General features: G+C 37.3%; 1 protein-coding gene across 1 annotated transcript in view; it reads right to left on the bottom strand.

Moving 5' to 3' along the window:
• The window catches only part of GOLPH3 (golgi phosphoprotein 3), a 38,077-nt gene extending 28,346 nt beyond the window's left edge, over nucleotides 1-9,731 (bottom strand). The window contains exon 1 of the mRNA XM_051969555.1: nucleotides 9,407-9,731. Within this exon, the coding sequence (XP_051825515.1) occupies nucleotides 9,407-9,634 (228 nt within the window). The 5' untranslated portion in view covers nucleotides 9,635-9,731. The remainder of the gene's footprint in view (nucleotides 1-9,406) is intronic.
• Nucleotides 9,732-12,401: the final 2,670 nt, after the last annotated feature.

Genomic DNA, 12,401 nt, shown 5'->3' with positions numbered 1-12,401 from the left:
TTCTCCAGAATGCTCGTTGTTCCTATACCAAGACACATCCAAATGAAAAAAAAAAATCAGTCGAACTAACTAAAAAAGGAAGACTCAAATATGCATCTTAACTTTCAAAAAATTTGTTTCTTCCCACACCTCTTTTTCAGGTACAGATAAATAACCTAAGGACACAGACAAGAACTACTTTAAGAAACACTGCTCCAGGTAATATTAAGAACCTTCTGGAAAACAACTTCGAATTATATGAAAAAAAAAGGATTAAGATATCCATCTCATACCGTTTGACAGAGATTCCACTACTAGACATATATCCCAAGGAAATCAATGACAAAAAGAAACATTCCCTGCACTCCAAAATATTTTACACCAACACTTTTTGTAGTAGCAAGGAATTGGGAACATAGATTCGCATGCTAAATCGCAGTATATAAAATAATGGCAAATTACCGAAACATAAGAAACAATGACCATGATGAATACAAGGAAAATGGAGAAACAGATACAAAGTGAAGGGAGCAGAATTAGAGAAACAATATATACAACCCCCCTCTTCTTTAATCTTCAATCTCTTTCTAGCAATTGGTTCTAGCCTTACTATCTATCCTAAGTTTCCTATATCCTTCACTAGCGCAGACTACTTCCTCAGGGTTCCATCCTATGAGTACCCAAGACTTTAGGAGGATGTCTATCCTAAGCAAATGAAGATTTCCCTTAAGGGAATGGACAGATGAGAACAATTTGTTCTCACAGTCATGAAGGTAGCTGAAAACAGGCCCTATGGAACCCTTAGAATCTTGTCAGACTTTAATGACACCAAGTTCATCCAATTCATTCCAGGCTACTGCCAGTCATTTTATCTTGCCACTGTACTTTGATGATTCAGGAAAAGTGAGACTGACAACTTTTGCAACTCTATCTGACTTAAATGCAATTCACATACAAGTCAAGGAATCACTCTATATCACTGAAAGGGATGCAAAGAAATACATAGAACTTTTAATTTAAAAAGATTTTTAAGTAAAACACAAATAGAAAAGAGGGCCATTAATCTACATATAATGATCACTGCAAGTTGCATATTTTCTAAGTTTTAAAATGTAAATTTAAAAATTTTTGCTTTCGTTTATTTATTTTGTTAAATATTTACCAATTATAATTTTATCTGGTGTGGGCTGCTCTCTGGAGTATAGACAGTTGCCTAATTTGACAAAATAGTATAAAAGATGGAAAGCAGAAGAAAAAGTCGAAGTGCAGAAACCATTAGAAAAGAATACTTATTAATAATACAATACTTATCATCTTGATGAGGAAGACTATTCTGTTAATAATACCTTGTACATAAACCAGAAAATATTTGATCATGCTGCCTGGGGAGCAAAAAAGACACAAGGAAAAAGTTTATATGGCTTATCAAATAAATTTTTAAAAGAAAAACGATAAGGATCTTGATCCTGGTCCATAATTCACAAGAAAGCTACCTATGTTACTCTGTACTCTGGTTATAAACTCTTACACAGAAGATACCTCATAGTCAAATACATAGCATTTGTCTGTATTTCAAGATTAAAAATTCACTTTAATAATTCCAGCATAAAGATTTTTTTTAATGTAAACAAAGGTCTATTATGAGATTTAAAATGGTAAGCAAGAACCTGTGCTTTTCTGTAATTTAATCTGCTGTTAACAACCTCACCACAGATTTTCTTCCAGGTTTCCATTAATTCAATAAATATTTCTTAAACATGCCTTCCTTCTCCGGTCCTTGGTCCAAAATTTAAACTTATGAGCATTCTCCACCATCTTGGCTCCGCTCTCCAAAATTTAAAACACACAATAACAACAAAATCCACCAACCCAGAATCAATACCAAAATACATGTTATTCTAGAACTTATAATTAAGGTGGAATTTATTCACAAGTAATTTTTCAACTACATCTGTGTCTCTCACCATAACTGCTGATTACATACTCTTAGCAGAAAATCTTGGCAAATAATCTTACTAAAATTCAATAGTCCAATCAGTATGTCTCATATTCATGTGAACAAGAATTGTAGAATTGTAGAGGCCACAAATTATAGACGATCTCCAACTTCTCCACAGAGGTGAGAGATAATAGATATGGAACAAATAAACAAAACACTGGGTTTTCTCAATATATTAACTAGATTTGTTAAATTTATCTTCCGCTTTATTCTTTTTTTTTTTTTTTTTTTTTTTTTTGCTGAGGTAATTGGGATTAAGTGACTTGCCCAGGATCACACAGCTAGGACGCGTTAAATGTCTGAGGTCAAATTTGAACTCAGGTCCTCCTGACTTCAGGGCTAGTGCTCTATCCACTGTGCCACCTACCTGACCCTTTCCCTGTATTCTTAATAAAAGATCATTCTCCCAAGAAGAAACAGTGAGGAATATATTAGGAATGTAAATGATATAGATTTATAAATAGATATAGCAAAAATACATAATTTATATAATAATTATATATTGTACTATAATACAATAAATATAAATATTATATAATAAATATAATGTATTATATAATAATAAATATATTTATATACATATATTTAAAATACAGGTAGCTATTGTTTACCTACCTACTCATCCTTTATGACTGCAGATAATACTCTAAAGATGCAGAGATCAAAAAGGACAAAAATTCATAACCTCAAAATTTCATTTCAATAAAGAGTTTTCTCTCCAATAAATTTATACTAAGTACCATGAACAGCAGTAGAACAAAGTATAAGGAATGAATTATTTTACATTATCAATTAATTTAAATAATTATTTATTAATTTATTATTATTTATTATATATAATAAAACAATTATTAATCAAAATGAATTAAATAATTGATTTGGATTATTCTGTTTAAGCCAATGTGGTCCTTGGTCATGAGATAGATTGCCATATGCACCCAGTTTGGCTACAGCAATTTATTAGTGGCCCAAATCATATACTACATATGATCTCAGGTTCATCTCCTATGCATCTTTTGATTCAGTAGCCAAAAAAAGAAACAGCTAGAAGAAAAGTTAGAGAATCCAGGATCCTGTATTATTAAAAATTGTTATTATAAACTGTGCTAAAAGAACTTCTAAGAGGTCATCCACTTTAATTTACAAGATTTTTTACATTTTACATCTTAAAATGAGTGTGTCTGCTATGTCTGGGCTTGGGTAGTTTTTTGTCAGCTAAGAATTTTTAAGGTATCCATTACAATGGGATTGTATGAGTAGTATTATGGGCATTCCGTGCACACGGAGCACACTGTTTATATAAGATTTATATAAGATAGCAAGCAAACTACAGAATCGAGAGTACAATTAGTCTTGCAGCTTTTATTCTCTTTACTTCAAAGAGAGGGCAAGGAGAGAGGAGTTAACTTGGTGGTATTTACAGCTTTGGAGATTGAAGCTCAGGCTCTGTCAGACAGGGGAGGAGGACCATTCTTGGGTCGATCCGGGCTATAATGAAGGCATAATTGCAGGACATGAGATTGTCCTTCATAATTCTATTCCCAGGGTGGTTTTTGGACAGGGATGAAGCCAAAGAAGCACCTGGATACTGTTTTTCTTTTCTATCTTTCATTGGTATGTGAAGGGGAGTCGGAGCTTCAAGGTTTGAAGTTTTCTTTTTAAACTCAAGTTTTCCAAGTGTAATTGCACAAATGAAAAAAAGTGAGGGGAATGTGTGGCCTGCTATCCAGGGCCTAACAATGGCAAGAATTCACAATGGCCTCTGTGTGTGTGTGTGTGTGTGTGTGTGTGTGTGTGCGTGTGTGTGTGTGTGTGTGTTATGAGACAAGGTTACAAACAAAATAAAGAGGCACCAGGAGCATATAGTAGGAGAAAGGAAATACTCAATAGGAATGTAAGTGACACAAAATAAAAATATCAATTAAAATATGTTTTAAAATTTTAACAACTTTGGTCTGCAGTTAAAATATTAACAGGAGATCTAGTAACTTCACTAGTACTAACTAAATTATAGTATGCCTTATTAAATATGCTTAATTTCAAGACTAAGGTGACAATACAGGTCCATAAATAATTTTCAACCAGGTCAATTGCGCATTTCCACTTTCTATAGTTTTTGTGAACTTCCAATACTAATAATGATATTAGTTCCTACCAAGGTTCTAACTCATCTAAGCCCAGTCATGTGCAGCTACTATCCCTTTGTCTACTACCAATTATCTTTATTTCCCAACCCCCCCCCAAATTAGCAATTCGTAAGTTACTGAAAACTGATTTTTAAACCTTTAATTCATTATATGTGATGCTTAATAAATATATATGTACATATATATATCACTTAAAGTCTGATTATTTTAAAGTATATTTAGTTTCAAAGCATATGAGTCTTTAAAAAATACAAGCTATAACTGATATATAATAAAATTAATCCTACAAGCCACATGAAATTTCACTATTTTATAGTGAGAGTACAACATCAAACCTAGATCAATTTTTTTGGATTAAAAGCTGGAGGGGAAATACTAATGCTTTAATAAATGTTTTTCTAAATAATAGAATCATTCCCACTTTTGATGTTTTAGTAAGATGATTGGCTTTTAATAAGTCACAATGAAATTCTCTTTGTACTTCTAGCAAAAAAAAAAAAAAAAAAAAAAAAACCTAAAATAAGGGGGGAAGGAGGAGAGAGGATCATGCCAAAAAATTAGCAGCCATCTAGCTCAGTCAGTAGTCTCCAAAAAGAAAATGATATATTTGCAAAGCCCTTAGCAGTGCTTGATATATAAAAGCTATTTAATATATATATATGTATATATATTTTACTATATAAATACTACTCCATTCCCTCTTCCCTTTCTAAATGGGAAATAGAATCAGAAGGTCCCAGTCTGCCCCCAAAAATGTGACCTCGTGGTCACATGACCTTTATTCTGCTAGTCAACTGTCTCCAACACAATCATAACTATCCTTATTTCCCACCATTCCTCCAAATGCAAAACCAGGTAATGAATGGTTTCCAAAAGGCAGTTATATTTCAGAGGGATCAAAGTGCTCTGGCATACTATGAATAAGAAACAGTACTTGGAATAAAGAAGACCTGGATTTAAAACCAACTCAAATTCTTACTAGAATAGAGTGACTTGTGAGCAGGTCATTCAACTTCTATACCTCAATTTCCATATCTGTAAAATGGAATAAAAAACCAGTATGGTCTCTTCCAGGTTTAAATCTATTATCTTATGTCCTTACCTAAAATAGTATTAGAAACCCACACCAATAACTGCACAGATCCCACCTATCTACCCATCCAATCTACCCCACTCTTGACATGTCAGGTATTCTAGAAGGCTGTCTTTCACTCTAACAAAGTGAAAGATAATAGAATCAATACCTAGCTCCCTCCTCCATAAAGGTGAGGCTAATTGAGGCATATAAACTCAAATAGAAATTTGAACCACTAATCTGTACATGGGGATCCCTGGAGGCTGCATTATTGACTTCATTCTAAAATGTAATGTTACCAATTTTTTTTTTTTATTCATTCGTTTTTTATTTCCCAAATACATGTTAATCTGGTTTGGGCTGTACAAAGGAGTGCAAACCAGGTATCTGACACCTCCAGGCTAATTCTTTCACTAAAAGAAAAAAAAAAGCTGACTAAAAGATTTAAGTGGCCAGAAGGCTCAAACCATACAGCAGTAGATAAAGCTTCCTGGTGGCCTCAGACCTGATGAGAGTAGCTTCCCTAGTCACCTATGAGCATAAAAAAAGCCTGTTCAAGAATTTGGTGGCTGTTCCAGGACATACTCTGGATAGCTGAACAGTCTTTCCAGTAGAAAAAAGGGGATAAAATTACTGTCATATATCTTTTCATGCAAACTTTTTCAAATATTTCCAAATAATTGTAATTAGTTTTTGGAATCAGGAAGCAAAGCCAGGTCTCATCACAGAAAGACCACTGCTCACTCTTCTTTTCTTAAAAAAGTTTTTATCAACATCTCTTAGCTAGCACAGTACCTGGCACATAGTAGCCAATACTTATTAAGAAACATAAATATGTACAACTGAATTTATAGTTATTTAATTTAAATACATGAAAAATCAATTTTCCAATAAACCCCTGAGTCTACTAATTGGCTGTTCTTAACTATATATTCTCGTGCACTTTTCATTTTACATGGTGCGCTTTCTACTAAGCCTCGTCATTTCTCAGTTATCTTTGAGTCTAGTCATCTAGCTACTTCTGAATCCACCTTTCAATACAATCATTCAATTTACCTAGTTCCATTTGTGAAAAGATTGTTAAAAGGCTTGCTAAAACCCAAATACATATGTCATATTCATGACAATCTATGAACCCAGTAACTATTTTCTAGTATAGAGGAAAATTGGACTGATATCATAAAAATTAACTGTGTAACCTTCCACACAATTATAATCTCTAAGAGCAAATGCAAATCTTTCCTCTAATTATGACTAATGTCGACATTAGCAAACTATCTTAGATAGTCACAGTCAGTAAAGTGTAGCATAGTGGAAACACATGGGATTTATGAGTGTAGGAATCTTGGATGTGAATTATTGCTTGTATGATTCTAGGCAAGTCACAGAACCTCTCCTTGATTCAATTTCTTATATATGAAATTAAAGGATTAGACTTGATCTTTAGGGTCCCTTGGGGTTCTAAATCCAATTACTTTGATCATTCCAATTATACCGAAAGCATTTCAGTTTTTAAAATGAGTAAAGAGATAGTTTAAATTACTTGGAGACTGAGTTTATCATTGAAAAATACTGAATTGTCTAAACTTCAAAATAACTATTAAATTAAATCAAATGAGAGGCTTAGGCATAAATTATTTTCAGGGAAAAGAAGAATACAGAGAAAGCCAAAGGGTTTAATCCTTCACAAACTGAAAATATACCAATGCAATTTCTCACCAGGTCATCATCAAAACGTAATCACCACAATCCCACTATCTGGGGTCAGTCAGTCCAAAAAAGCTCTATTCAAAGGGTTCTTAGCACTAACCTCATAAACATCTCACCTGGAGATCTTACCAGCTATTATGAGTTTCAGTTTTCTTCATGCAGATAACTGATTCTCAGATCAATATATCTAGTCTTAGTCGGTCTTCTGAGCTCTTTTCTAACCAACTGTCTAATAAATAGTTCAAACTGGATGGCTTATAATAATCTCCAAAACAGACCTCACCATTCCCTGTAAACCCTGCCATCCGAATTTCCTGCTGTCAAGGAATCCTTTCTGATATCTAAATTTCTCAGTTTAACTAACCCTTACATATCCAATCAGTCACCAAATTTTGTCCATCTTTCTTACCATACATGTACCATCTCTCCACTCACATAATCACAACACTAATTCAGGCCTTCATCATCTCTCACCTGGACTAATGAAATATTCTAATTGGAAATCCTGCCTCAAGTCTCTCCCCACTTCAATAAATCCTCCACTCAGATGCCAAAGTAATAAATTCTAATAGGTCTCCTCTTTAAAACATCAATTATAGAATCCTGTTTGGTATTTAAAGCTCTTCACAACCTGATCTCTTCCCACCTTTCCAATTTTCTTAGAAACTACTCCTACATACTAGAGGAACCAGCCAGTTCCTTACTAACTTACTACTTGCTGTTACTAACAATGGCCACCCTATTTCCAGCCTCAATCTCTTAAGTGTTCTCCCTCCTCTTTTCTGCCAGAGAATTCCTGGCTTCTGTCAAGACTCAGTTTGAATGCCATTTCCTCCAGAAAATCTATCCTCCATCTCTTCTCTTCCCAGAATCTTCCCTTGCAAACAACTTTAGTACAAGACTGCATTACAATATTATGACACTTCTGAAACAGATAAAAGAACAGTCATTACATAGTCATTTATATTTGGAGACTGAAAAAAAAAACTGAGTTTAACTTGGTCAAAGACACATCACTGATTTATAGAACGAAGACTAAGCAAATGAATAGAAGGCACTGCAACACACTAGACCAAATGCTATACAGTTAAATTTAAGATTTTTAAAAAAAATTTTCCCAAACACCAGTATTTTAAAAGAATAACAACATTTGGGAAGAAAACCGAAAAACCTAACAGAACATAACCTAACTGGGATAAAGGAAGGTTAAATTAGATTAGAAAAACTAAAATGTCTCACAGTACAGCAATTCTGTGTTCATGAATGTTGAATAACTAAACAAAGAGTAAAATCTACCAACTTCTTTTGAGTTTCCAGTACTATAATTAGTGCCAATACTATTCTGAGATGTATGCACTGTCCTGACAAAGAGATACGTCTATTTACCTTTCCTCCTGACCAAAATGTCATCAATAATAATAATACATGCAATTTCTTTAAGAAAAAGCTCCATTCATAATAAGAAAAATTACAGAAGCTGTTTCTAAATACTGTTCTGGCACATTTTTCCATTTAAAATCTTATATTTGAACTGCACATCAAACATTCTAAAAGCATTTCTTTTTTAATACAACATGGATTTTTAAGTCTTGCAACTTTATAAACTATTTTACTACAAGATTAAATGACAATTCTCTCAATCGGCTCTCCTACAAGAATATAAAGCCCTACAAAAAATATTGGAGTTAAAAAGTCGTCTGGATTCTTTCCCTAATTATCTTTTCCCACCGTCAAAAATCAATCAATCAGGCTAATATAGAAAAAGTGCAAAAGCTTCCGGGATAAGCTTTTTAACCAACGGTACAAATAATGACTTGGGGGAGGGAGGGAGATTGCAAAGGACTCTTGATATTTTTAAACGGTCACTAACATTACTTCCTGATGTCTTACTTACAGAGGTTGCATAAAAACTTTTACTTAACCTTTGAAATCTCATAACTTTTTTCTAATCCAAGTTTAAAACAAAAAAATTGTGTGGCTTTTTCTTCCCATAACAAGGGAGCTATGGATGATTTTTGTGGGGGTGGCTGGGCTAACAGAATTTAAGAGATGAGTTTTGGAGGGTGTCTGGATTAACAGGATCACTCCAATTTCAAGGACAATCTCAAATATAAGATAGTACCCAGTGGTGGTGCTACAAATGAAGACGTAGAGTGATGTGCGGAAACAGGCATTATTAAACAGGTTTCCCGGGCTAAGAAAACGCTGTTTACTTAGGGGAATAAAAAGAAATGTTAAGCCATATGTTTGGAGAGTGGTCAGTGGAACGCTATCTCTCCCGCGTCAGGTCCGGAGCAAAAGAGGGATAGTTGCCCTCCTACCCGCCCTCCGACTCCCAAGCCCGCTCACTCGCTGTCCCTCCCCAAAGATAGACAAGTGAGGGGATGCCCCCAGCCCCGGCCCGGCAGCCGGGGCCGCGAGGCCAGAAGCCGGGACACGTCCCGCGGGGCCGCCCCTCCCTCCGCGCCAGAGCCAGAGCCGGGGCCGGGCCGGTACCTCTCGGTCCTTCAGGCCCAGCAGCAGCACCTCCTCCATCAGGGTCAGCCGGGTTTCCTTGGAGTCGCCCTTGTCGTCGTCGTCCTGCTCGTCCCGGCGGCTCTGCTCATCGTCGTCGCCGCCGCCACCCCCTCCGCCGCCGGCTGCCCGCTCCTTGTCGGCGGCACTGCGCGAGGCCTCGGTGCGGCGCTGCACCAGGCCCGAGCTGCGCTGGGTCAGCGAGGTCATGACTGCGGCCGGGGCCACGGAGGTCGGAGGCAGCGGCGGAGCTGAGCGGCAGGACGCGGCGCGAGCGAGGGCCGCCTCGCCTTCGCTCTCCGCTAGCCCGCGATGGCCCCCACGGGCTCCGCTTCAAGCGCTGAGGCGATGTCCGTCTGCGCCGGCGCCGGCAGGAGTCATGGAGGATGGGTCTCGAGGAAGCTCGCTCAGCGGCCGGGAAGAGGCCGGCGCGCGGGCAGGGAAGGGGGTCCTGCTCGCGGGGGCGGCGGCGGTGACGGGCGCGCTGAGGTGGAAGCGGCGGCGGCGACTTTCTCCAATATGGCGGCGCGGGCTGATGTCACCGGAGGATGTGGCAGAGTCCGCCGGGGCGGGGGGGAGGGACCGGAAGAGGCGAAAAGGGACGGGGGTGGGGGTAGGGAAGGAGGGGCGGTGAGAGTCCCGGGAAGAGGTGGGCTGGGGTCGACCCGCTCTGTCTCCGCCCTCCCGCCTCGCACCCCTCCCGCCCCGCGCTTCTTTACCCACTAAGCCACCTCCCCTATCTCGTGACTGCCTCCAGGGTCCTCCCACGGATTCTCTCCTTGCTTTTCCCCTCCGGCCATGCGCTGGAAAAGGGATCTGGTCTTTCCGAGAACAGTCCCTAGACAAATCCAGCCAGCGCCCCTCCCCCCCGCCCTTCAAGGGAGTGGAGCTAGGGGGTGGAGCACCCCGGAAGAGGTCCTGGTTTTCGCCTCAAAAATGACTCTTGAAGCTTAAAGCCGGTGTAGTCCAGGGAAAGTGAATTAAATTCCGGGGCTCCATTTCCTCCTAATCTGTAAAATGCAGTGGTTGGATGGCTGCAGAGGTCTCTTCCGAAGTCTAAATCTGAGATTTTTTGATTTGTGCACTAAAGTCGTGGTTCTGCTGCTAAGATCCACCACCCCACTCGATACTCTGCTCCCCCCAAAAATGACAGTTTCCATCCAGAATCCAGGAAGATGTGTGATCTGATGATCTAACTAAATGCAAGAACTTCTACCGGAGTTTACAAGCTTATGACGTGTGGCTATGCAAATCCAATAATATTTTCCCCCCCACCCCACCCCCATGGTATTATCTTAAATATAAATTACATATATTCTTTTAAAATGAATTTTCTAAGCAATGTGAGAAAAGAAACAGTTCATACTTACAGATTGGCAAAATAGCAAACTTTTGGCCAAAAAAGGAAAGTGACAACTTTTAGAAGGGATGCAGGAAAAACAGGTACGTTAAATGTGAGTTGGTCCAACCATTCTGGAAAATAATTTGTTACTATTTGATCCAGTGATACCACTACTAGATATATACCCCAAAAAAGCAAAGGAAAAGAACACGTATGTACAAAAATAGTTGTAGCATAGAGCTGAAAATAAGAGGGTATTTATAAATTGGAGAATGGTTGACAAATATAAATATGTAATAAATATATAAATGTAATGAAATGTGGTTGTGCCATCAAGAATTCTGAAAGAGTTGCAGAAAAACTTGGAAAGACATGTATGAACTAATTCAAATTGAAATGAACAAAACCAGGGCAATAACTTATCTAATAACAACTTGGTAAAACTAAGCAACTTTGAAAGATTTAAGAACTGTGATCAGTGCAGCAATTAGCCATGATTCTAGAGAACATATTAAGATAAAACATGTTATCTTCCTCCCTCTTGATGGAGAGATGATAGTCTGAGAGTGCAGAATGAAATATTTTTGGACTTGAAGAATGTAGAAATTTATTTTGTTTGACAATTCACATTCATAGCTTTTTTTCTGTTTTTTGGTTTGTTTTTTTTAATTTTCCAGTAAGGAGAGAGTGTGAATGGGAAAGAAATAAAATTGATTTTTTGTGCTTAAAAAAAAAATTTCATCTATAATCCCTTCTTCTATCTATAATCTATTTGATATGTATAAATACACACACATATGTGTGTATATACATATATATGCATACATAGGATGAAGAAGGACCTTAAAGAAGCAGGACTTCCAAAACATACACTAAATATTCTTGAGGATTTATGGGAGGAAATGGACAGGAATAGTTTAGAATCAAAAAAATTGCTTATGACCTTACAAATCCATTGGACCATTGAGGTATGGAATAATCATTATTTCCCCTGTTCCTTTTCTGACTCCCTGAGTTGACAAATGAGGAACTGTGATTCAGAGAGATATCCAAGGTCACACAGCTAATTAATGACAGAGCCAAGGCTAGAACACAAATTTCCTGACTCCATAATCAAGTGTTTTTATGACACCATGCTGACTTCTCATTTAGTTTCATTAAATGTATTCATATACTTTATATGCCTATAAGTTTAATTAAATCTTAAGTTCCCCATAGTTTGTTAGGAGTTATTGAATGTAGAGCCTATCCTAATAGGAAAGGACAATGAGCTAAGCTCAAAATGTAATAAAGAGAGTGAGCTGGATTGCAGTGGAAAAAATGCGTAGCACTTGTGATTTCAAGCTGCTCTGAGGCACAGTCCCATGTTTTTAAAACCCAACATTCTTCCTATGACAGACAACCCCAACAACTGTGATAGTATATAGAAAACATATTTATTTATATAGTAAATATATAACACCTATCTATGACCTGTCTACTTGATATACACAGACACACACACATATACACACACGTGTGTGTGTATATGCATACATAGGGTGGGGGAAGACCCTAAAGAAGCAGGACTTTCAAAACATTCTGTTAACATTCTTGAGGATTTATGGGAAGAAATGGACCTATATAGATAAGTTT

Source organism: Antechinus flavipes, chromosome 1 (assembly GCF_016432865.1).
Source record: "Antechinus flavipes isolate AdamAnt ecotype Samford, QLD, Australia chromosome 1, AdamAnt_v2, whole genome shotgun sequence".
Classification (NCBI taxonomy): domain Eukaryota; kingdom Metazoa; phylum Chordata; class Mammalia; order Dasyuromorphia; family Dasyuridae; genus Antechinus; species Antechinus flavipes.
This window is presented reverse-complemented; position numbering and strand designations above follow the sequence as displayed.